Below are 21,737 nucleotides of genomic sequence, written 5' to 3' on the forward strand. Positions count from 1 at the left end.
GAAACATGCACGAGGAAATGATGTAGTTTCTATCACACTGAATAGACCATTAGTGCATATAAGAAAATAAATTCTTGATAAATGGAAATAAAGAACATCTCTGACAGAGTTCATACATACTTTTGATGTTGATCATTGTAACAGTTCATACATATTTTTTGTCCTCATAAGTTTGTCTCTCCACCAAATTCTGAGACGGGAGCAAATTATTTGGCATGAAACAAAAAACTTTCCGGCTGTGAACTATGATGCCATGCCACAAATCAAATGACATTTTCAATGCATGACGCCGAGCACCAATTGGTGAAGTATACAAGGCTGCGACCAACTCTGAAAACCTCCCACGCCCGATCGCAGCAGAGAGAGATCTATGTAATCAAGAAAAATGTGTAAATAAAGAGAAAAAGGAAAAAAAAAGGAATCTCGCATCCATGGCTATATATGCACATTTTAAACTCAAGATATCATATGCTGAGTATGATAGTATCAAAGTCGGCATACGCACCAGAGCCAACAAAAATTCAAAAATGCAAGGCAACTCAATGTCTCTTGCGAGTAGCTTTCAGACTCAGTTTGTTTCTTCGGTCCTCATAGGATGCTGGAGTTGACAACAGATGCATTTTAGAATGGTTAAAATAACAGCAAGTGTTCCAGGGAGACATCAAATCTTGCAACTATTGGATTAATATCTATGTTTCCAAACAGAAAGTAATTGTGTTGCAAATATGAGTTTATCTCAAATCCTTACTCTTGTCACATGTAGTTTGATGATAAATCAGCATTATATTTTTAGGAGACGTAGATCAACACCATGATCAATATACAGAGTTAGAGATGTTCAGCAAATGCATTTATAATTTAATTGGCATTGCTTAGTATTAGAGATCAAATAAGCAAGTTGTCATTGTATTAAGCAGTGATCAAGTCTATGGGTTGAGCAACAACAAATTTTGCATATGCAGACATTACTTGTACAGTGATCAAATGAGCAAGTTGTCACTTTATATATTGAGGAACAAAGTATTTTCCATACACATTCGTGAACTTAAATTACCACATTAGGAGTCCGACTTAAACCAGTTTGACTTACGTTCAGTTTCTCGAAGCAGTAGAGGGATGTGACCTTTACCCTTCCTCAAGGATTCTGAAGATTTGCCTGTAGAGTACATGATCCGTAAGGATGCAAAATAGGCACCAAACTGTAAAGACTCATGCCTACCAGGGGTCAATAAGCAACTTAGTGCTTCATCAAATATAGCTGCTTGGAGAATGTATCTTTGGACTTCACTCTTCAAGTGTTCATGCAAAGCTCGGCTGGCATCTAGCAAAATTCATTTCGATCTGTATGTTAATTTTAGGCAATCACCAAATTAAATATAACAATGACAACTAGTTTTTTCCTGATCACTTTCAACAAGCTAAATATATTCAGGTATGATGTTCATAAGCTGTTATGCTAAATTGCACAGAATTTAACGTTTTAGAACTATATGGTTGTGAACTACCTGGTGAACAAATAAATTCAAGATTTTCAAATTCACAAAACCATAGGATTAGGGGGACCTCTGAAGCCATATTGTATTGAGGTTTTCTAGTGGTCTTAATGGTGTCCAGTAGTGCATCGATAACCTGTATGAAAATTCACTTCTTGAATGAGGTTACAAAGAGATTCAAATTCTGAAATAGAAAAAAAAAATGAAGTAGAATATTAGATAAAATGTCAAACCAACATAATAGCTTAGTTGCAGTAAATGAAGAATATATTAATATAACAAAAATTATGGTTTTATAAAGCCATTCTTAGTGCATATCCAGCTGCCTAGGTTGATTTTGAAGGCCGCATAATGATAGCATATGGCCACATATGGTATATGTGGTCTACATGTGTAGTTAAGAAGATTATCCAAACTAAAAAAAAAGAGTACAATTGGATAAGCACCATACAAGATATGACTACAACAATACCTGCAATTGGCACGAACTAAAATTTGATTGCTAAAAACAAGGTAAAATAATCAGTATGCAGGAAGAAGAGTGGGACAAGAAGGGAGAATGAGGGAAGAGAAAGCTGAACAAAAGGAAAGAAGAGGTGCGAATAACTCCAAGTGGAATTATTAGTTGTTGTTGTCCAAATTCAAGATCCATGAATTTTTAGGTCCTGATCAATTGAATGTGATAACAATATCCAAGACAACTTATATGTTTGATAATATACCTACCATGTACCAAGGCTGACTTTCCAATTCCAAAATATGACTTTGAGATTATTTTGTAAACAAGGCCTAGAACCTATGCCATAATCTTTCGCAAATTGGAACAACCTCAATGAATCACAAGCCATATACAATTAGATGCATATTTGTACATCTATTAGCGATGAAATCTATAAACTGAACAAAAATTTCCAGAGCTAATATGTGCATTTCTTTATATTAGTTATCTAATTTCAGTACCAGTGTAGAATGAAAGGAGATATAGACAAAAAGCCCTTGGAGAGTGAATTACCTATTCATGGTCAGCAAATGTGGGTTTATACGAAATGGCCAACAGTAATCCGACCAGGGTATTGCAGCAATCACAAAATTTATTTTATGTATCTCTTTCTTTTGTTCTCTAAAATCTCTTTACGCTGCTACTTTCTCTCTGTATGTCTTTTCCACTGTCATTTTACTATTTGATTCCTTTTAATTGAAGCAGAAAGCACACTAACAGTGATCTATCACCCTCTTTTAACTTTCCATCAGTCAAATAAAGAAACTTCAAACCTCTGCTTGTCTCCCCTTTTTCTTATCTTCCCTCCTACTTCTCTCCCATACTCCTCACCTTTCCTTCACCTACTCCTTCAACCTCCTCTCCCATCCTCCTCTTCTCTCCTCTTCTTCTTGACCTCTCCCAACCTTCCCCTTGCTGCTGACTCATACCAATCTACCAACATATGGTATCTTAAAAAAGGTTGCCCAACCTAAATTTGAGCCATCCAGTCCTCATTTTGACTCACCTACATATCTTCCAAAACACAGTAATCTATACTTTTCTTTGCAGAAGAAAAGTATAGTATTCCACAAGCCCCCGGGGCATAGCTGAGTTGGTTACAACGTAGCAGACTTGCAGAAGAGGGCAAGGGTTCGAATCCTAGCGAAGCCAGGCAATACCCTCCTGCGTCGTGACCAACTGCAGTTTCTCGATTTACCTCCTCACAGATGGTCGTGGGGCCGACCGTGTGGAGCCGCTAAGGTGGCGGATTCCACCTTTTGCAGAAAAGTATAGTATTCCACAAAACAAATCATCAAAATCAATATTAGTATATCTATTCACGTGTATCACAAACCAATTCCTGCACGTTACACTGACAAACAAGCAAGTCCATTGAATTCAGTGAAAAACAACAATAAAATGTATGGCATTGGCAATTTGCCTCACAGTTGAGCATAGACAGAGTTCTCAGCTAAAGAGCATCTACTAATAAACCAGCAGCCACTATTCTCCATGTTGTGATGAACCTATGACTCATTACTGCACACATAAAATGATTTATCTAAAATCACCACTTAACAATCTATATCACCACTCAATAAAAGAAACTAAACTTGATGAATATTCCTAGGGCAAATAAGCATCAACGATTAATATTTATGTAAAATAACACCATTTTGCTCAAATGCAGATAGAGACTAAGACATCGATTGCCAGAAATATATGCACACTCACATCAGGTGCTTCAAGACCTTGACCGATCATAAACAGTACTGCAACCATGCAGCGGACTTGGTGCCACAAGAATGCACTACCCCTGACAGTCATTGCCCATAGTTCATCATCAGCATACCTATGCAAAATAGTGACAAGAGACTTTAGCAAAATATACTGAAATTGGATATTTTTAGGAAATTGAGTAAAAGCATTTTGAAACAAGATGTAAAGAAAAACAAAGTCTCTGATCTGTATATAAATGTGCACACCAAACTGGAATATTTCCATGTAAGATGTGAATAACCAGTGTTTTTATACCTACAAAGGAAGATATATATTTGCACTACTATAATTTCATTACTTATTTACATGATTATTTTATCTAATGAGTTGCGAGTTACTCTTGACTAAGAGCAAAAATGGGTAGCATAATCAAAATGTAAAAAAGATTCAAAAATATAATTTGAGTTTATTTGAGCCATCTTCCATAATAACAACTGCATGGAACTTAAATAGTGGTTATGAGAAAATTTATATTAGCAACATGATGAACATTTTAGAGGAAGCAAGCAAAATGGCATTGCATATGGTATTGATAACAGGTGACAACCAACTTTGTGATATATTATCCTTGGTAACCATCTCTAACATGCCCAGCAAAAACAAGTCATCCAACTTCCAAACACAGGAAACATGTAAATTTTAATTAAGTGCAGCTCTGTAGATAGAGAGAATAGGATTAGACACATGACAAAAGGTAGGTCAACTGCTAGTACATCTGATGACACAAGGAACAAAGCTTTCTATTACTCCATGCTCTATACCAAGTTTTGTTCAGCATGAGCTTTGGTTGCTAAAAATTTTATTTTTCCATAGAGAAGTGTTAAACAAACCTTTTATTTGAAGGAGATATATCAAAGAAAGTAATTTTTCGCCTATAGTTATTCACATTTGCAGCATCCATCTTACAAAAATTTCTGAAGTCATATTCCCCAATGAACTTTCCAGCAGCTTGCTTCATTGCCTGATTAAAACCAGATAGAATATTTGCTTCTCTCTTTGAACAGATATATGTGCTAATTAGTAGAAATATAGGAACAAAAATAGTATACCAATATGTCCAAATTTTCTTTCCAGAAAAGGTACCGATATTCTCTGCTCAAACAGCTAAACCTGAAATATCAAGTAGTAGGTCAACAGAAAACATACTAAATCATTTTGAATATATCACATTTCAGAATAAGCTAGCAAACCATCAGGCTATGGATGATGATAATACAGAACTACGAAATTGCAATCAAACTTTCAGTCTTTTAAGAATTTATATGTTGTCGGATGTAGAATCCTCAATAATGTAAATGCATTCAATATATATCCTATTTATGAAATTAATATATTCTATAAACATTGTGCCACACCACTCAGTAAAAGTTATACAATAGCATCCTGTCAAACTTTGGAAACTATTATTAATCACTGATTCTGGTCTCCAATACGCGTTGTAACTTAAATCTTATTTGGAACTACGATTTTGGTTACATTGAATGCACTAGCTGCCTTAACACCTTTATGATCATCAGACTATGCACTAGAACCTGAAATAATGTACTTCATTAAGAAGTGCATACAATCTGGCAAACAACCAGTCAATTAACCATAAAATTTGAAATCAAATATGCACAAAAACCTTGAATGGAAATCTGTAGGAACAGGACACCAGCCTACCACTCTTATATCTCCTGGAAGAACTCTGTTCAGCACTCTCACATAATCAATTTCTGCAGATGAACCAAAAGAACAATGAACAAATTGCATGAAGCTAACTATAACTAAATCAAGTGAATGTTGGACCAAAAGCTAATTATCTTTATGAATTAATCAACAGCTTTTGGTTTAACAAGTGTTGCCAGGTTAACTTGCATATTAATAATTAGAAACATACCACATTTCTGTTCCAAAGTACTCATCTGGTTCACTGTATTCCCTCCAACATCTTTAAGGTTTGATCTTAGATATAAAGAAATTACCTGCCACAAAGATTTTAACTATCAAATTTGATTAAACACCCACAAAAATTAAGCAAGAAGAGCTTCTTGCAGCATATAGCACCATCATAGTCTTAAACATACAATTTAGGAATTAGATAAGATAAATGATAACATACATATTATTTAGATGTAAACCTCCTAAACATTGCGTTACGCATGTTAAAACAGTGGAAAGAAATATTACTTGACCAGACGAAGAAACTCCCTTGTCAGTTCTACCACATCTTGAATATCTCGAACTCTCTTTGGTTCCAACCATAAGTTTTGTCCTCTCGAGTGCTTTAAAAATTTCAGACTGCAAATAGCAGTAGATGATATCATTTTAATTGAATTTCTTTTACTTTCTACACCTTTCAAAAAATAGAGCAGAAGTTTATAAATGGAAACCTCAATAGTTGGATCCATCTGAGCTTCCGAGGCAAAACCATAAAACCTATAGAGAAAATATGAATTCATGAAACCGACTTCATTTGTTATCCATTGTTATGTATTAAGAAATAATTATAATATAGTACAGAAAATTAAAATAAAAAATTGCATATGTAATTATAGTAAGAGTTAAATACTAATTGTTCTATTAGTTTTCATGGTTATAACTCTATAATTCTAAATATTTGTATTTATTTAGTAGTAGAATTATAAGAAAAAACAATTCTAGTCAATGAAAATAAAAAAACAAATTATACCATATTTAATATTTACAAATATATATATATATATATATATATATATATATATATATATATATATATATATTCAAGAATATGCTAATGAAATAGTTTTTGTTTACAACTAAATGGCATTTCATAGTTTCCAATGTTATAAAAAAAATGATATGATCTATCAAACATATTTTGATTTTTTTTTAAATATGAAAATGACCAGAGTGAAGACTTCAGGCGGATTAACTGAAACATTTTCAATAAAGATAGGATTACATTAATGATCAGCTCTAAGTCACTATCTTTTTACATTAATCATGCACGAACTCACTAGACACAACACCGTGGTGCATGTTGTTTATAGATATTGTTTTGATAGATGAGACACGTGAAAGAGTAAATGTTAAATTAGAATCTTAGCAAGAAACACTAGAAGTGAAAGATTTTAGACCTAGTAGAGTAAAGACAAAATATATGAAATTTAAGTTTAGCAATATTAGACGTAACAAGACAATTGTTAAGATAAGAGATGATGAATTGTCTGAAATTGAGAGCTTTAAGTATTTAAAATCATTTTTGCAAGACGATGAAGGGATTGAGAGAGGTATCTTACATAAAATACAAGCAGCATGGTTGAAATGAATGAGACATTGAGTGTTTTATATGATCGTAAAGTACCTCTAAAACTTAAGGAGAAGTTTTACAAAACGGCGATTAGACTTGCTATGTTGTATGACGTTGAATGTTAGATTATAACTCGAGCACATGAGCAAAAGATGAGAGTTGTAAAGATGAGAATATTAAGATGGATGTATGGTTATACAAAGATGGACAGAATAAGAAATGAAAGCATTAGAGAGAAAGTCAGAGTTGAATCTATTGAGGGAAAACTCCGAAAGATATGTTTAAGATGATACGAAGATGTACTTAGACGACCAATAAATACTTCAGTTAGGTGATGTGAAACTATAACAAATACATCCATCAAATGAAGAAGAGAAAGACCAAAAAAAGATTTAATTAGCAATAATAAAATAAGATATAATTTCTTAAAATATAAATGATGATATAATAGGGGATAGAGTCCAATGGTGTAGAATGATCTATATAGCCGACCCCATCTAGTGGAATAAAGCTTGATTGTTGTTGTTGTTGTGTGAAAACGAATTCCATTTTTATTTCTCTTTTGTTTTCTGATCTAATTTTTTTAAAAAAAATAAACTTCTCCCAAATAGGCCCTAGTACACTCATGCATTCTCCACTAAAGCAGCTTATTGGCATTAATAATCACATTCATTTGATTTAGAATAGATTCAGCAGGGAAAATGCATTTGTTCATAATTAAGAGGTAGGTTAGAACCTCTGGCCGAAGTACATGATTTTCAGAGCAACATATCTCCTTGCAGGAAGATGAATCTTCTGAAGACCTGTATATCATGCCATCCTAGTTAGCAGTCTTAAACAATATCTTTCTATTTATGGCTACATTATTCATCAACCATTTTTTTCTTTTGAATGAAAAAACAGAAGAGAAAAAAGTAACAAAAAATAGTCATTCTAAAAGAAAGTAAATATATGGTACAATCAAGGAAATTTCACGCCCAAGAAAAAAATTCTTTTTAAAACTATTGGTGAATTAAATAGCTTAGTTCTATCACAAAATTTGATTGGTTGACTATTGATCCCCAAGCTTAACTTGTTTAGGACTTGGGAAAACCCACTCCATTGTTTTTCTTTCCTATACAATTGCACTCACATTGCTAGACGTGGATTAACTGCTCTGGTTCAGGCACAACACATGGAATAATTGTGAGTATACATTTTCCACTGAAAGTAGTACAAATCAAACACAATTTTTCTTTCATATCATGTTAAAATTACCCTAAAAGCCTAAGCTGTTACAAAGGATAGAATCTGTATATTTATTTTATAAACATACCCAACTACAACGAGGAAGCAAATAACTAACCATCTTTATCTTTCGAATTGGATGACACCATAATCCAAAAAGCAAGTGATGAAGGAAAAATCTCAAATAAATGGGATTGATGACAGAAGATCACATATTACTATGTTAGATGAATTCTTTTTAGTGAATAATGGTGATAATGCATGCTGTTGGTGCATTTGATAATTATGGATAAAGTAAATGTCACTCCAAAAGGTGGGTGGTCAAAATAAGGAAAATGGTTGCTTATATTTTTGAATTTACTTTTTTGTAACTTGGATGTTTGTGTTCTCTGATCATTGAGTATTCAATTAAATTGGAGTACGTGAAATTCAACTACAAGATAACCATAGAACACAAAGGTTATGCTTGGCATTTTCATGTTGATGTGCAGTGTGGACTACTTGAATTTTGTGAATAGAACAGAACTCTTATTCCATTACTACAATATAAAAAATAGTGTATTTTATCTTATAAACACAAAACAGTTATTAGTATATGATAGGAAAAACAAAGTTAACCTGGTTCCTCTCCTGTCTCACTGTTCATCAACATGAGTTTCTCCCCAAGTCCTGTGATTTCCACATGTCCATTCTGTAGGCAGCTTATGTTGTATATTTAAACTTGCATGTACTAAAGAAAGATGTTAACAATACTTTAACGTGTAGCTGAAAGTTCACCTTGACTGGATTATTTGAAGAAGCCGTAAAATTATCAGAAAGAGAGCCCAATACAGCTTCTAAATTTTCAGTATTCCTAATTTCGTCTCCCTTTGATTCTTTAAATCCTCCGTGGAAGCTTATGCAAGCATCAATAAGAGGCTGAACATCTACCTAAAGAAAAATAACAAGAACTAGAAGACTTACAGATTCTAATGCTATTAGCAGGTTAATAAATTTGGTATCTTATCCATATTATGGGAATAACAAATATTTTAATTAATCTCTGTGATTTCATTATGAAGCCACTTTCTTTAAAAAATAAATCAAAGCATTGAGTAATTACATTTCTAAGCCATTTGATAACTTACAAATCTTAGGTTCCTAAGAAATATTAGTATGGCCTATAGCACAATAGTCCCCATAGTGCAATAAAGAGCCTATAGCGCAATAGTCCCCATAGTGCAATAGTACTCCCGATCCACAGATCCATTTATAGCCAAATAAAAGAGCCTAAAAACAGTAATCATTCAAGAATTTAAATTCACTTTGTAAAAGCAATGTCGTCCGCAGAAAACAAAATAAACCTCGACTGTTATAAAACTGCTTCATCCTAAGAAAAACTAAGACGCGACCTATTAGAAGCAAACCTTGGAGCATTGGCATTTTGATAACTGAAACAGCAACCTCTTGTTCTCCCGCTCCAGTTCCTTAAATTTTCAACCATAAATGGAAGGTCAAGTGAGGCCACAGAAAGACTGTGAAATTCATATCACCGAAACACGAGATGCTCGACGGAAGCAGGACGTACGCAAGGTCTTTTCTAGGGTTTTACCTCTACCCGGTAGCGGAAGCAGTCCAACTGAGCTCGGAGCTCTGTCACGAGATCTTGACCGCCAAAACCTGCCATCCGAGGGACTCAATCAGTACCTGCTTCCGCGTTCCTCTCGTCGGCGTTCCGCGATAGGGTTTTCCCCATGCTTCTTCCGTAAAATTTCAGATACATCCCATAGTCCATCACTTTTTTCCAAATAGATCCCCAAATTTTTTAAATGTAAATGCGCACCCTTAATTTTTCAGACATTGAAAAATGAAGGACAAAATGTCAAGAACATCCTCTTGGTAAATTCCCAGGCAGCCAATAAGTTACCAGACGTTAATTTGGGAAGATACCTTGTGATTATGATAAAATAGATTTATTGAAGTAAATAAGAGTCGAATCTCAATGAAACTAAGACAATGTCCTTTTCTATCATGACTAACTATAATTTCATAATTTATTTCTTAACAAATAGTCGTGATATCCATTGTATGATACTTTTGAGATGACGAATTGTACGGAGCGAACCAATTGGACAGGTTGATGGGCCGGATTGTACGGAGCGAACCAATTGGACATGTTGATGGGCCGGATTGTACGGAGCGAACCAATTAATTAGGCGCATCGAAAAAAAATGATAAATCTCAGTCAGTCTTTAACAGATGATCCGCCCCGAAATTGAAGTTTCTCACCGATCACCAGGGTAAATCGGGAACTGCATATGGCGGCAATTAGATGCCCAGCATCCTTTGATTGCGTTCCCCATTTGGAGGACGACCTGCAAATTGGACAGGGGATCAAACCGCGGGATTGTACGGACCCGAACCAATTAATTAGGCGCATGCCCCGGGGACTAATTAGGCGCATCGAATGAGCTCGGTGGGGTGGACCAATTGAACCAAATGCATCAAGCAGACAAGATCAATTAAATAGGCTAAAGAGACTACACAGACCAAACACATTAAATTAATTAATATAGTAAATAATTTTACAAAATCACGTTCCACACTGTTCCAAGAATAAATAAATAAAATGAATAATTTTCACTGGCATTCTATTTCACCCGACCAAAGTACATTTACAATGCATGCCATCTGGTATGTTTGGCCCGTACACACATTGTATTTGTACAGTATTATACCGTATTGGCAAATGACACTATTGACACGAGGCTTGCTTGTCATGCCTACCATGACAAGCCCACCCTAACAGTGATCCTAATTAATTCGCTCGACATGATCATCCACTTAGTTCGACCTCCATCATATTTTAATGACATAATTTTTTATTTAGGTTTCAAACTAACAAAGTTAAATTCTCCTGATGATATAATTATATGGATTATTTAAGTCTTCGATATTAAAGTTTTAAAAAAATTGATTAGATTAACTAGCTGTTAGTTGGTTAATTAGTAGTATAGCCGATAGTGGTCCACTAAACCTTTTGAAATATGAAAGGGATTAAATGAAATGAAATGAGTAATTTTTATTTTTATCGTTTTACATAATAAAATTCACCGTATATCAGAACATTAAAGTCCATTGATTTCTTGTTAGGTCTGAAACGGTGAAATCCTGACCGTACGACACGGAAACTGTTCGACCACTTGCCTGCCTCCCTTCCCCTGCCCTCCCCTGTTTTCGCAGTCGCAGCCAGCAGCAGCGGCAGCATCAAGAATCCTTATTCACCGCATCGACAAAGGCACGCAAGCTGTCGCGCGGGGCACGAATTTGAGAGCCGGGATTGCCGCAGCTCAGTCTGCCCGCCGTGGGCCCGCCCACGAGTCACGCGGCCGCGTCGCCCGCCAATCGCGACACACCAGGCGACTCTGCATGCAGATCCTGACGCCGGCAGCAGCGCCCCCTCCCCTCCCTCCTCGGAGCGCCGATGTCGCGCGCGCGGCGTCGACCCATCGACAAGGGGCCCACCGGATTTTACCGTTCGATTACCGCGCGCCTCGTCGGGTCATGGATGGCGGCAGGCAGGTAAATACGTTGGGATCCTGGCGCAGGCAGGCAGTGTGGTCGCGATGGGGTTTAATTTGTTCCAGCAGGGCTGGAGACCTGCACCAGCTCCTTTTAATGGCGAGGTCCCCCCTCGTCTGCTCCTCCGGGGACACAGATTTCAAGACCCGTCGTTTCAAGGAAAGAGCTAGGCGTTGCAGCTGCTAAGCTTAGGCATACCGACTGATAACGATGCTTTTTACTCTGCAGCCTGATCAACACGATACGTCGGCCTACAAATACAAGCTCATCTCCCTCCCCTCTCCTCCCATTTCCCCTTCTCTCTTCCTTCCTCTCCGCAAACACATCCTCAGATTACTGCGCGAGCTAGAATGTCGAGCCAGAGAGGAAGGATTACTGACAAGGAAATCCACGAGCTCGTCTCCTCGCTGCAGGCTCTTCTCCCGGAGTCTCGCCGCAGGAGCACGAGTAGGGTACGTATAGCTCAGCTGCTAGCTAAGGAAGAAGTAGCATAGGATCTGTGATCTTAAATTTTATGCGAACGCTTGCATGCAGGCATCATCATCCAAGTTGCTGAAGGAGACATGCAGCTACATCAGGAGCTTGCAGCGGGAGGTGGACGACCTCAGCGGCCGGCTCGCCGAGTTGATGTCGACGATGGACTCCGACAGCCCTCAGGCTGAGATCATTAGGAGCATCTTCCGGTCCTAAATAATAACTATATATAGTCATCTTTGTACCATTTCATCAGCCTATTAGCTAGTGTTATATATAAGCATGCAGAATTAATACTGCTGCTGCTGCTGCTGCTTCTTCTTGATGCCATCGATGCGATCTAGCGAGCAATAAAGTTGCCTTAACATATGATGGGAAAAAAAATGCAGGCCAGGCCAGGGGATGAATTAATTAACATTTTACCAAACAAAACAAAAAGAAAAACGAAAAACAGAGCCAGGAAGAAGTACGCATGCATGTAGTTTTCAGAGAAGATGTGGAAGAAAATGGCGTGTGGAGAAGGATCAGAAAACAGTTGGCTGTGGAGCAAAGACAAAGAAACAATTCTAGTGATGAGTGTTTGAGAAGATGACCGATGGAGGTGGACCTGATCGAGGGATGTCACCTGCAGTTTTCGTGGGTCAGCGTCCATGGAGGCAGGTGCATTAACAGTAGGGGCAGGCAGAGGCTCATCATGTCGGGTCTTCATCGACATCACCACTGGCTACAATTGGCAACCAATGAGGATTATATATATATATATATATAGAGATATGAAAAATCTAACACTCGGTTAGAATCTTTGACTGACGTTTGGGGGCACGTTGATATTTCATATTTCGGCGATTAAAGGCGATTAAAGACAAATGGATCGTTGTCAAACACTTCCCGTCGATTCCACCATTTTCTTTTCCAGTTCGTTCGAGACGATGAGCAGCAGTGCTCCTGCATGAAGCCTGCAATTGATGCAAAACGTGATAACGATTCATGCCGAATGCCTCTCATCTTCTCTCCCATGGTGAGATGAAGAGGAGTACAGTAGATACTGAGCGGCTTCCTAATGCTCTGTTTGCTTGTGAGGGAGGATGGATTTAAAAATTAAGGATTTACTTAGCTTGTTATCAAATAATGCCTGAGTGGAGAAGAAGCGGAGATGATTATGAAGAGGATCGAGAACGACGACGTGCGGATTCATTGATGCAGGGGAGCTGCAGAAGGTTCTTGTTAGTGTTGGATTCGCGGAGGGGAAGGAGTTGGATGCGTGCAAAAGGAGGTTCTTTGAGGAATTTTTTTTTCAGCAATTTTTTTTTTTTTTTTTTTTTTTGCTGAATTCTAATGATCTGGTTCAGTATTGTTTTGCTGCTGATAATGCTTCTGGATTGCATAAACAGGCATTTGTGTGTTTGATTGTTCATCTGATACTTGAAAATATTGGATTTATTAGGCATTTTCCAAGGAGACTTTCAGAGATTCTATGGAGTTATTTGGGCTGAGTTGTTATTAGAGCCTTCTTAGGTTGGCTTTTAAATGGGTATAGGTTGTGCTTTGAATCTACTCGTAGATGATGATGAATTAGAGAAGAAGATCATTACTTCCAAAATTAATGATAAAACTAGAATATCTGAATTATTACAAAAAAAAAAATCTTAACGTATCAATGTGCTTAGTAAATAAAGTAAATATATAGAGCATGCTGTTGAAATATGTCGTTATTTCGAACAATTATTCAAAAATTGAAAATATATTGAAATATGCTATTCGAAAAAAAATTATCAATTTATTATTATTTTTATCTATCTTACTATAAATCTATAATAAATGTTAAATATTTATTATTTTTTTAGTCAATTTCTATTATTTACTTGTTTTTTTAATCTTTTTTACATAATATCAGAGCAATTTGTTCTGGAAGCTTCTTTGTTTAATATGATAGATTCAACTTCTTTTTCATTAAACAAAATCCAAGAAAATATTGTTGCTAACAATTCTGATTTATTTCTTTTTCAACACTCGGATCATCCAGGAATTATTTTGGTTATCAAATATTTGAATGTTGATAATTATGGCAATTATAGAGTCGTTCAATCCGCATAGCTCTCTGTGTTAAAAATAAAATAGATTTTATTGACAAAAATATCAAGTAACCAACATTGATTGATGAAATATTTCTCTCATGGAAAAGGTGCAATGATATGATTTTATCATAGATCTTCAATTCTATTGAATTCAATATGCTAATAGTGTAATTTACATTGAGTCGTGGTTAAAGTTTGGACAGATTTGAAGAAAAGATTCTCCTAAAATAATACACCTAAAATATTTAAATTGATATAGGCATCACCTAGCTGCAACAAGATTCTTGATTGTTAATTTCTAAAAAGGTCATATTGGTGGGCACGGATAAGAGTCATTATAAGAATCATTCATCAAATAAAAATAAAATAAAGTTATATTATAGCAATTGTAATGGAAATACTCATACCATTAATAGATGCTACAATTTGCATATTTTCCTCTGGAATATAAAAATAATAAAGAGAAAAAAAATTTATAAATAATTCTGGATCAGATACTCCAAGCTAATATAAGAAATAATTTGATCTTCATGTGTACTATCTAACTAGTTAACTAATTTGATCTGCTTAATTAATTGTCGATCAAGAAATTAAATAATAAGAAAACAAAAACTCAACAAAGACACCATGCACATGCCTATCATTTTTCATATTTTTAAACAATTCTCCTCTCATTGAACTTCTCCAAAAAAAATACAATGCACAATTTGTTGCTAAAGCAATGGATAAATCGATTTTAATTAATAAATATAAATTATTATTAAAAAAAATTAGTTTTCTAAAAGAACACTTTAATTTTGGCCTCTCCATTCACTTTTCTGGATGAGGAATTGGTTAATAATCGAGCTGTAATTGAATAAATCAATTTTTTTAGAATTATATTGAACCGATCAAATTTATTTAAAATTTAAATAAATTAAATTAATAAAATATCAATTAAATCAATCAGTCAAGAAAAATTGAACTTTCGAAGTCAAGAGACAGGAGATTCGATAGGGAAGGAAATTCATGAATTATAGAATTAAAAATTTTAAATTCTAACTTTCGGGACATAGCTGAGTTGGTTACGACGCAGCAGAATTGCAGAAGAAGACAAGGGTTCAAATTTTGATGAAGCCAGACAATACCCTCCTGCGTCATGACCAACTGCAGTTTCTCGATTTACCTCTTCATAGATGGTCATGGGATCGACCGTGTGAGCCGCTAAGGTGGCGGATCAATTGTAGTTTCTCAATTTACTTCTTTATAGATGGTCGTGGGACTGACCGTGTGAGGCCACTAAGATGACGGATTCTACCTTTAGAATAAAAGAAAAGAATTTTAAATTCTAAATTTTGATTCATTTGAATTCGATTTATTTGATTTAATCGAATTCCATTTCTCCTCTATAAAAGTGTTTCCCGTATGCGCCTCCTTCCACCCGCTCTCACCGTCCCCTGTTTGCTTCTCAAGCCAAGCCAAGCGAATTCATGGCCGGAAAGCTCCACAGGATCAAGTCCATGCTCAAGCGGTGGCACCCCGGTAGCGGCCTCGTCGCGGCCGACGACCGTCACGGCAGCACCCCCGCCGGTCTCCACCCCGTCTACGTCGGCAAGTCCCGCCGACGCTACCTCATCAGCACCCACCTCGTGGAGCACCGCCTCTTCCAAGTCCTCGCCCGTCGCTCCGACGCCGACGACCCTGGCGTTGTCGTCGTGGGCTGTGAGGTGGTGCTGTTCGAGCACCTCCTTTGGATGCTCGAGGACGGCGACCCCCCGCCGGAGTCCGTCGACGAGCTCGTCGAACTGTATGCCTGCTGACGAGCTTACAAGCACTCTCGATCTACCATCCGCATTGAGCTTCTTCGTGACAGATCTTCAGATTTCATTACAGTGACCGATCGAGCTCTGGGACGTTGTGCCTCTTCACTGTAAAGGTTTCTTTTATTAATGGATTTATATGCTCGATCATCCATTTGATGAAATATTTATCCAATTTCTTCTGCAAAATTGGATGGCGCACATGGTTTTTAGCGGTTCCGTGTCTTGAGGGAAGAACCAACATGCTCTGTTCCCAGCTGACACTGATTGATCTTCTTCATTCAGTTAACCTTATCAGCAGAGATTACGTGCACAAGATTGTGCAAATCCGATCTTTGTTCGTTCTTTCTGCAATGGGGGAAGAACCAACGAGAGGAAAGTTAACATTGACTGTCAGACAACATTTGTCTGCATATCTCTGCCAGGTTTATGTGTGCTGGCAGAGAAGAGCTTGTCCTGTTCTTAGATTTGCATGATCCAGCAGATTGGATATCATCAGATCTAGACGCATCCTCGGCGAATTATATATGGTTTGATATCACGGTTGCAATCTTCATGACCACAATGAATGTCTTGTAATTAACTCACAAATTAGTGTTACAGTAGATTATGGAACGTAGTAGCTTTGATCTTGTTGTTCGCCTTCATTTACAGTGGCATTCGGCACAAGAAGAAGATTTTTGGATGCTATTTCTTTTCTCTTCTTCATCTTCTCACAGCAAACTACATCTTAATTAGCTTCTTCCATGGCAAAGGAAATACAACTGTAATCATCTTCAAGGAATGCCACTTAATTAGCATGAAACAGCTCAACTGCGTCCCCTGTTACGCTCCCACCATGTTAATCCTAATCATCAAGAAGGTTGATGAAGTGGCATCCGTCGATCCTACGACTGCTCCGGCTCGCCGGCGACGGCGCTAACGATCTCCTCGATGAGCTCTGCCACCTCCAACATTTCAGGCCTCTCTTCTGGGTTCGCCTTGGCACAAGCGGCGCCCACCCTGAGGAGGCGCACCATGCCTTCGGGAGCGCCTTGGCCGGCGGCGTTCGGGTCCACCAGCTCCTCTTCCCGCTTTTCGGCGATGGCCGACGCCGCCCATTGCACCACGTCGGTCCCGCCCTTGGTGTTGTTCATGTACTGCGACGGGAATTTCCCGGTGGCCAGCTCGAGGATGATGACGCCGAGGCAGAAGACGTCGGACTTGGGGGAGACGGCGCGGTGCTGCGTGCCCTCCGGCGTCCGGTACGCGAACATGACCTGCGACGACTGCGCCACGCTCACCAGCGACGCGAGGCCGTGGTCGGCGATCAGCGGCTCGAAGTCGTCGCCGAGGAGGATGTTGGCGGACTTCAGGTTGCCGTGAGGCACGTCGAGAGAGGCGAGCTCGGCGTGGAGGTACGCCATGCCGCGCGCGATCCCCAGCGCGATCTTGAGCCGCGTGGGGCAATCCAATGCCCGGTGCGCTGCTCCCCGATCGCCTGCCATGATCATGTAATGATTAGCTAATTGAAGATCAAATATGAAGTACGATTTCGATCGCCATGAGACGTTTGATTGATTACCATGGAGAATGTAGCGCAGGCTTCCCTTGGGGACGTACTGGGAGATGATGAGCTTCTCCTCCTTGCGGTAATGGTAGGCCAGGGGAGTGAGGACGTTGGGGTGGCGGAGCATCCCGAGGCGGCGCATCTCGACTTCGAAGGCCTCCTTGCTGACCCGGTTCATGTCGCGCATGCGCTTGACGGCGACGCTCAAGCCGTTGGCCATGGTGGCCCTGTAGGCGGAGCCTAAGCTTCCGTTGCCGAGCACTTCTGCCGTGGCCTTCATCAGATCCGTGAGGCCGAACGGACCCCTGTCTTCGTTAACCATGACCAAATCGGTCGCCGTCGCCGCCGCCGGGCTGCGGGTCGAGCCGGCAGCGCGCTTACGGCTCGACTTAGATACTGACTCCTTGTCTTGCATCTTTTGGACGGCGCCGCCCGTCGTGGTGGCGGTCGGGATCGCAGTGGCCGCTTCCGCCGACTCCATGGCCTCTGCGGACGCCGTAGCGCTGACCGTTTCGTTCTTTTCCTCGCCCGCTCGGCGGCGGAAGAGCATCACGAGTACGGCGATGAGGATGAGAACCGCAGCTACAATCCCGACCACGGCGGCAATGACTGTCCCGATACCACTCTGTTTCTCTGGAGGCTCTCGATTCGCCGACGGTTGTGAGGTCGGTGGTGGTGTTTCACAGGAGGTGGAGTCGAGAGGAGGTCCGCACAGCCCTGGATTCCCGGCGAAAGAGGTAGCGCTGAAACGAGCCAAGGAGGCGGGAATAGGACCGGTGAGGCGGTTGTTCGACACGTTGAACGACTTGAGAGAGGAGATATCGATAGAAGGAATGGCGCCTTCGAAGGCGTTGCCCTCCAACCGAATCTCGATCAGCTTGGAGACGTTGGAGATGGCGGGGATGCGCCCCGTGAATTGGTTGTCGTTGAGCCAGAGCTTCTTGAGGGAGCGCATGGAGGCGAAGGCTCCGTCAGGGATCTCGCCGGAGAAGGCATTGTGAGAGAGAAAAATAGACTTGAGGCTTTGGAGGCTGTCGAAGCCCGGCGGTAGGTGCCCGGAAAAGTTGTTATTATTGAGGCTGATGGAGTGGAGGCCCTTGAAGTGGGAGAGGGCGGTGACGTTGATGTCCCCCGCGAGACCAAGCCCGGCGAGGCGGAGGCCGGTGACGACGCCGCTGTCGCAGATGACGCCGGACCAGCTGCAAGGGGAGAAGGTGGAGGAAGAGGACCAGGAGTTGAGGGCGTCGCCGGCGCCGGTGAAGGAGTCCTTGAGGAAGAGGAGGGCGGTGGCGTCCGTCATCTGCCCCGCCGTCTCTTGGGCGGCGGATGGCTCCATGAAGAAGGCCAGGTCCATGAGGAGGAAGAAGAAGAAAGCGAAGGCCGTTCGTTCCATTAACGCCAAACTTTCTCCTCGTCTTCTTCTTTTCGCGATGATCCTCTCCTTTTTCACCTTCTACGATCTTCGGCGTTGCCTTTCCCCCTTCTTTTTGTTTAATTTTGCATGGTGTCGGGCGAGAGATGCCAAATTCAGATGGAAAAAAGAAGAGAGGATGAAATAGATTTCGTAGGTCGACAGCAAGGACAAAAGACGAAGTCAACGGCCAAATTTAAACATGTCTCATTCAGTTAGAGGTAACACTGGCGTTGACCATATGTAGCGCGATCAATGAACAGGAATAAAATCTTCTTACAAATTTATCCTCATCATCACCCTCCTCGCCTCCCACACCGACAGACACATCATCCTCACCTCACATCCTATATAAGTGGGCATGCACCCGTCTTCGAAATATAATTGAGTTGATTACGACACAACAGAATTATTAAAATGGACATAAGTTGAATCTCGGAGAAGTTGAGACAATGCTCTCCTCTGTCATGATCAACTACAGTTTCTCGATTTATTTCCTAACAGATGATTGTAAAGTCGATTATGTGAAATCGTTAGGACGACGAATTCCCATTTTTGCCTAAGAACATGCGGACAAATCCTAGAGGGTTAAAGTGGCAAGGGTTTATAAGGGGAGCTGCTCCCTTTGATCTGTTATAAAACCCTAGAGCGCATCCACTTAGTATTATATGCTATAATATATGTACATATATTTGATAGAGATTCAATTCACCTATATATAGAAAGTTTCTTTATACAAGTGGATTCGGATCACCCTTATTATGGAAAAAATTATTTAGAAGGAGAAGAAAATTATTATGGAAACAATAAATATTTTGCTATATATTAAAGCAAACAGCTAGGGCCTGTTCTTTCCTCTGAATAAGAAGAAGAGTTGGAGACAGAGCTAGAGAGAAGAAATGGCGGCCAAAGAGGTAGGAGACATCGTATCTCTTCTCTCTACCGACGAGAGGAACTTCCTCGTCAACAGCAATGGCGAAAAGGTGGTTCCTTTCTCCCCTACTCTGGTGTACTTAGCAACTCATAATCCAATAGTCCTCCCATATGAAACACATGCACATATTAGAAATCTTGAGGAGCAAGCTCTTCTGTTTAAGTTTGCTGTGAACATTTCTGTGATGCAAACTAGGTTTTTGGTTCACTTAAGCAGGTTCCCATCTCAGATCTTCAAGGGAAGACGGTGGCTCTGTACTTCTCGTACACCTACTTCAGGACCTGCGCTGAGTTCACCCCGGTGCTCGCCCAAATTGACAGGAAGCTCAAGGAAGTTGGACAGAGCTTCGAGGTTGTGCAAGTGCTCCTGGACGATGAGAAGCTGTCTTACAACGAAGCCATAGAATCCACGTCTTGGCTCGCAGTTCCTTTCAACGACCAAACTGTTAGTGGTCTCCTCAAACATTTTGGGGTCACTAGCTTCCCTACTCTGCTTCTGATCGGATCCGATGGAAAGACTGTGGATGTTAATTTCACTGAGCTCGTCGAGGAGCTTGCAGTCGAGGCATGGGAAGCATTCCTATTTTCCCAGGAGAAGCTGGTTAAGCTGTTGGAGAAAGCAAAGGCCAAACGCGATGCACAGACACTCGAATCACTCCTTGTGTCTGGGGACATCGACTATGTCATCGACACACAAGGTTTCAAGGTATTCAATACTCAAACCATGCCAAAAAGCTTTCATGCCTTCCTTCTCGATCGATAATCTTTATCTTTTTTCCTTTTACATTAGGTTCCAGTAAGAGAGCTCGTCGGAAAGACGATCCTCCTATACTTTTCCTCATTTCTGTGCCCTCCATGCCGAGCTTTCCTGCCCAAACTCGTTGAATATTACCATCAGATCAGGAACGTGGACAGTGCTTTTGAAGTTATCTTCGTCTCGTCTGACCGTGATCGAGCCTCCTTCGAGGAATTCTTCTCAGCCATGCCATGGCTGGCACTGCCTTTCGGCGACGAGAGGAAGGAATCCTTGGCCCGCTCTTTCAGAATTTCTATGCTGCCTTCCCTCGTCGCTCTCGATCCTAGTGGGCGAACCCTCGCCAAGGATGCCAAGCGGCTGTTCACGATCCTCGGAGCTGATGCCTATCCATTCACCGAGGAGAAAATCAGAGAAGCAGAGCGTCGGACCGAGGAAATGGCAAAGGGGTGGCCTGAGAAGATAAACCACGACCACCTCCATGAGCATGAGCTCGCCCTCGCTCGTTGCTCCTCGCTAGATTACTGCCATGCTTGCGAGGAGATGGGAAGTATCTGGCTCTATTCTTGTAACAAGTGCCGTTTCAGCTTGCATCCACAATGCGCATTGAAGGAGGACAAGGAAGATCGCCACAATGGCGAAAACCATGAGGCAGCAATGGACAAGGAAGGATATGTTTGTGATGGAGAGGTTTGTTACAAACTCTAATCTGCTATGTGAGTGAAATGCGTTGAGAGATGCACTGGTAGTTCTATCTATTTGAAGTTCATTTGATCTTGAACGTGATCTTATCATTAAGAACATCAATGTCTGACTTTATTTGATTTGATTGAGTTCTAGCCAAATCCACGCATATCTGGGGATAATTTGGTGATTTGTGTTGCAGCTGCCTTTGTCGGCTGTGTTCAGGAAGCTACGTAGAAATTCTGT

The 21,737-nt window shown here is 40.0% G+C and overlaps 5 protein-coding genes across 7 annotated transcripts; 3 read left to right on the top strand and 2 right to left on the bottom strand.

The window, feature by feature from the left end:
• Nucleotides 1-56: 56 nt before the first annotated feature.
• On the bottom strand, nucleotides 57-9,981 carry LOC141832894 (uncharacterized). Of its 3 annotated transcripts, none has more exons than XM_074720260.1 (17): nucleotides 9,843-9,981; nucleotides 9,658-9,717; nucleotides 9,029-9,181; nucleotides 8,870-8,942; nucleotides 7,761-7,827; nucleotides 6,126-6,171; nucleotides 5,923-6,033; nucleotides 5,633-5,717; nucleotides 5,378-5,468; nucleotides 4,803-4,863; nucleotides 4,584-4,714; nucleotides 3,709-3,826; nucleotides 1,506-1,629; nucleotides 1,220-1,321; nucleotides 1,091-1,144; nucleotides 506-598; nucleotides 57-368 (listed from the first exon to the last, which is right to left on the bottom strand). In XM_074720260.1, exons 1-16 carry the CDS (start codon nucleotides 9,915-9,917, stop codon nucleotides 540-542), a joined length of 1,410 nt encoding a protein of 469 aa, XP_074576361.1. In that variant the 5' UTR covers nucleotides 9,918-9,981; the 3' UTR covers nucleotides 57-368; nucleotides 506-539. The 3 variants fall into 3 exon arrangements, with proteins under 3 accessions (XP_074576361.1, XP_074576359.1, XP_074576358.1); XM_074720258.1 differs by having other exon boundaries at nucleotides 1,091-1,156; XM_074720257.1 differs by having other exon boundaries at nucleotides 1,091-1,321.
• Nucleotides 9,982-12,112: 2,131 nt separating this feature from the next.
• Nucleotides 12,113-12,587, top strand: LOC141833555 (transcription factor ILI3-like). The gene is made up of 2 exons (XM_074721032.1): nucleotides 12,113-12,264; nucleotides 12,347-12,587. The coding sequence occupies exons 1-2, from the start codon at nucleotides 12,163-12,165 to the stop codon at nucleotides 12,500-12,502; spliced, it is 258 nt and encodes an 85-aa protein (XP_074577133.1). The 5' UTR covers nucleotides 12,113-12,162; the 3' UTR covers nucleotides 12,503-12,587.
• Nucleotides 12,588-15,830: 3,243 nt separating this feature from the next.
• Nucleotides 15,831-16,160, top strand: LOC141833299 (auxin-responsive protein SAUR77-like). Its single transcript, XM_074720703.1, has one exon. The coding sequence runs from the start codon at nucleotides 15,831-15,833 to the stop codon at nucleotides 16,158-16,160; it is 330 nt and encodes a 109-aa protein (XP_074576804.1).
• An 887-nt stretch (nucleotides 16,161-17,047) lies between these two features.
• Nucleotides 17,048-19,102, bottom strand: LOC141834000 (pollen receptor-like kinase 3). The gene is made up of 2 exons (XM_074721468.1): nucleotides 17,725-19,102; nucleotides 17,048-17,640 (listed from the first exon to the last, which is right to left on the bottom strand). The coding sequence occupies exons 1-2, from the start codon at nucleotides 19,100-19,102 to the stop codon at nucleotides 17,048-17,050; spliced, it is 1,971 nt and encodes a 656-aa protein (XP_074577569.1).
• Nucleotides 19,103-20,019: 917 nt separating this feature from the next.
• LOC141834001 (putative nucleoredoxin 1-2) lies at nucleotides 20,020-21,728 on the top strand. The gene is made up of 4 exons (XM_074721469.1): nucleotides 20,020-20,103; nucleotides 20,271-20,759; nucleotides 20,844-21,497; nucleotides 21,648-21,728. Exons 1-4 carry the CDS (start codon nucleotides 20,020-20,022, stop codon nucleotides 21,726-21,728), a joined length of 1,308 nt encoding a protein of 435 aa, XP_074577570.1.
• The last annotated feature ends 9 nt before the right edge of the window (nucleotides 21,729-21,737 follow it).

This window comes from Curcuma longa, chromosome 8 (genome assembly GCF_044706935.1).
Source record: "Curcuma longa cultivar G26 ecotype Majalengka, Jawa Barat chromosome 8, ITB_CL_G26_1.1, whole genome shotgun sequence".
NCBI classification, from domain to species: Eukaryota; Viridiplantae; Streptophyta; class Magnoliopsida; order Zingiberales; family Zingiberaceae; genus Curcuma; species Curcuma longa.

Coding starts and splice junctions, on each gene's coding strand:
- LOC141834000 (XM_074721468.1), bottom strand. CDS start 19,102: ATGGAACGAACGGCCTTCGCTTTCTTCTTCTTCCTCCTCATGGACCTG. Junction 17,641..17,724: donor CCTGCGCTACATTCTCCATG/GTAATCAATCAA, acceptor TGATCATGGCAG/GCGATCGGGGAGCAGCGCAC.
- LOC141834001 (XM_074721469.1), top strand. CDS start 20,020: ATGGCGGCCAAAGAGGTAGGAGACATCGTATCTCTTCTCTCTACCGAC. Junction 20,760..20,843: donor TCGACACACAAGGTTTCAAG/GTATTCAATACT, acceptor CTTTTACATTAG/GTTCCAGTAAGAGAGCTCGT. Junction 21,498..21,647: donor GATATGTTTGTGATGGAGAG/GTTTGTTACAAA, acceptor ATTGAGTTCTAG/CCAAATCCACGCATATCTGG.
- LOC141833555 (XM_074721032.1), top strand. CDS start 12,163: ATGTCGAGCCAGAGAGGAAGGATTACTGACAAGGAAATCCACGAGCTC. Junction 12,265..12,346: donor GCCGCAGGAGCACGAGTAGG/GTACGTATAGCT, acceptor GCTTGCATGCAG/GCATCATCATCCAAGTTGCT.
- LOC141833299 (XM_074720703.1), top strand. CDS start 15,831: ATGGCCGGAAAGCTCCACAGGATCAAGTCCATGCTCAAGCGGTGGCAC.
- LOC141832894 (XM_074720257.1), bottom strand. CDS start 9,917: ATGGCAGGTTTTGGCGGTCAAGATCTCGTGACAGAGCTCCGAGCTCAG. Junction 9,718..9,842: donor GCTTCCGCTACCGGGTAGAG/GTAAAACCCTAG, acceptor TGAAAATTTAAG/GAACTGGAGCGGGAGAACAA. Junction 7,828..8,869: donor TGAGACAGGAGAGGAACCAG/GTTAACTTTGTT, acceptor CATGATATACAG/GTCTTCAGAAGATTCATCTT.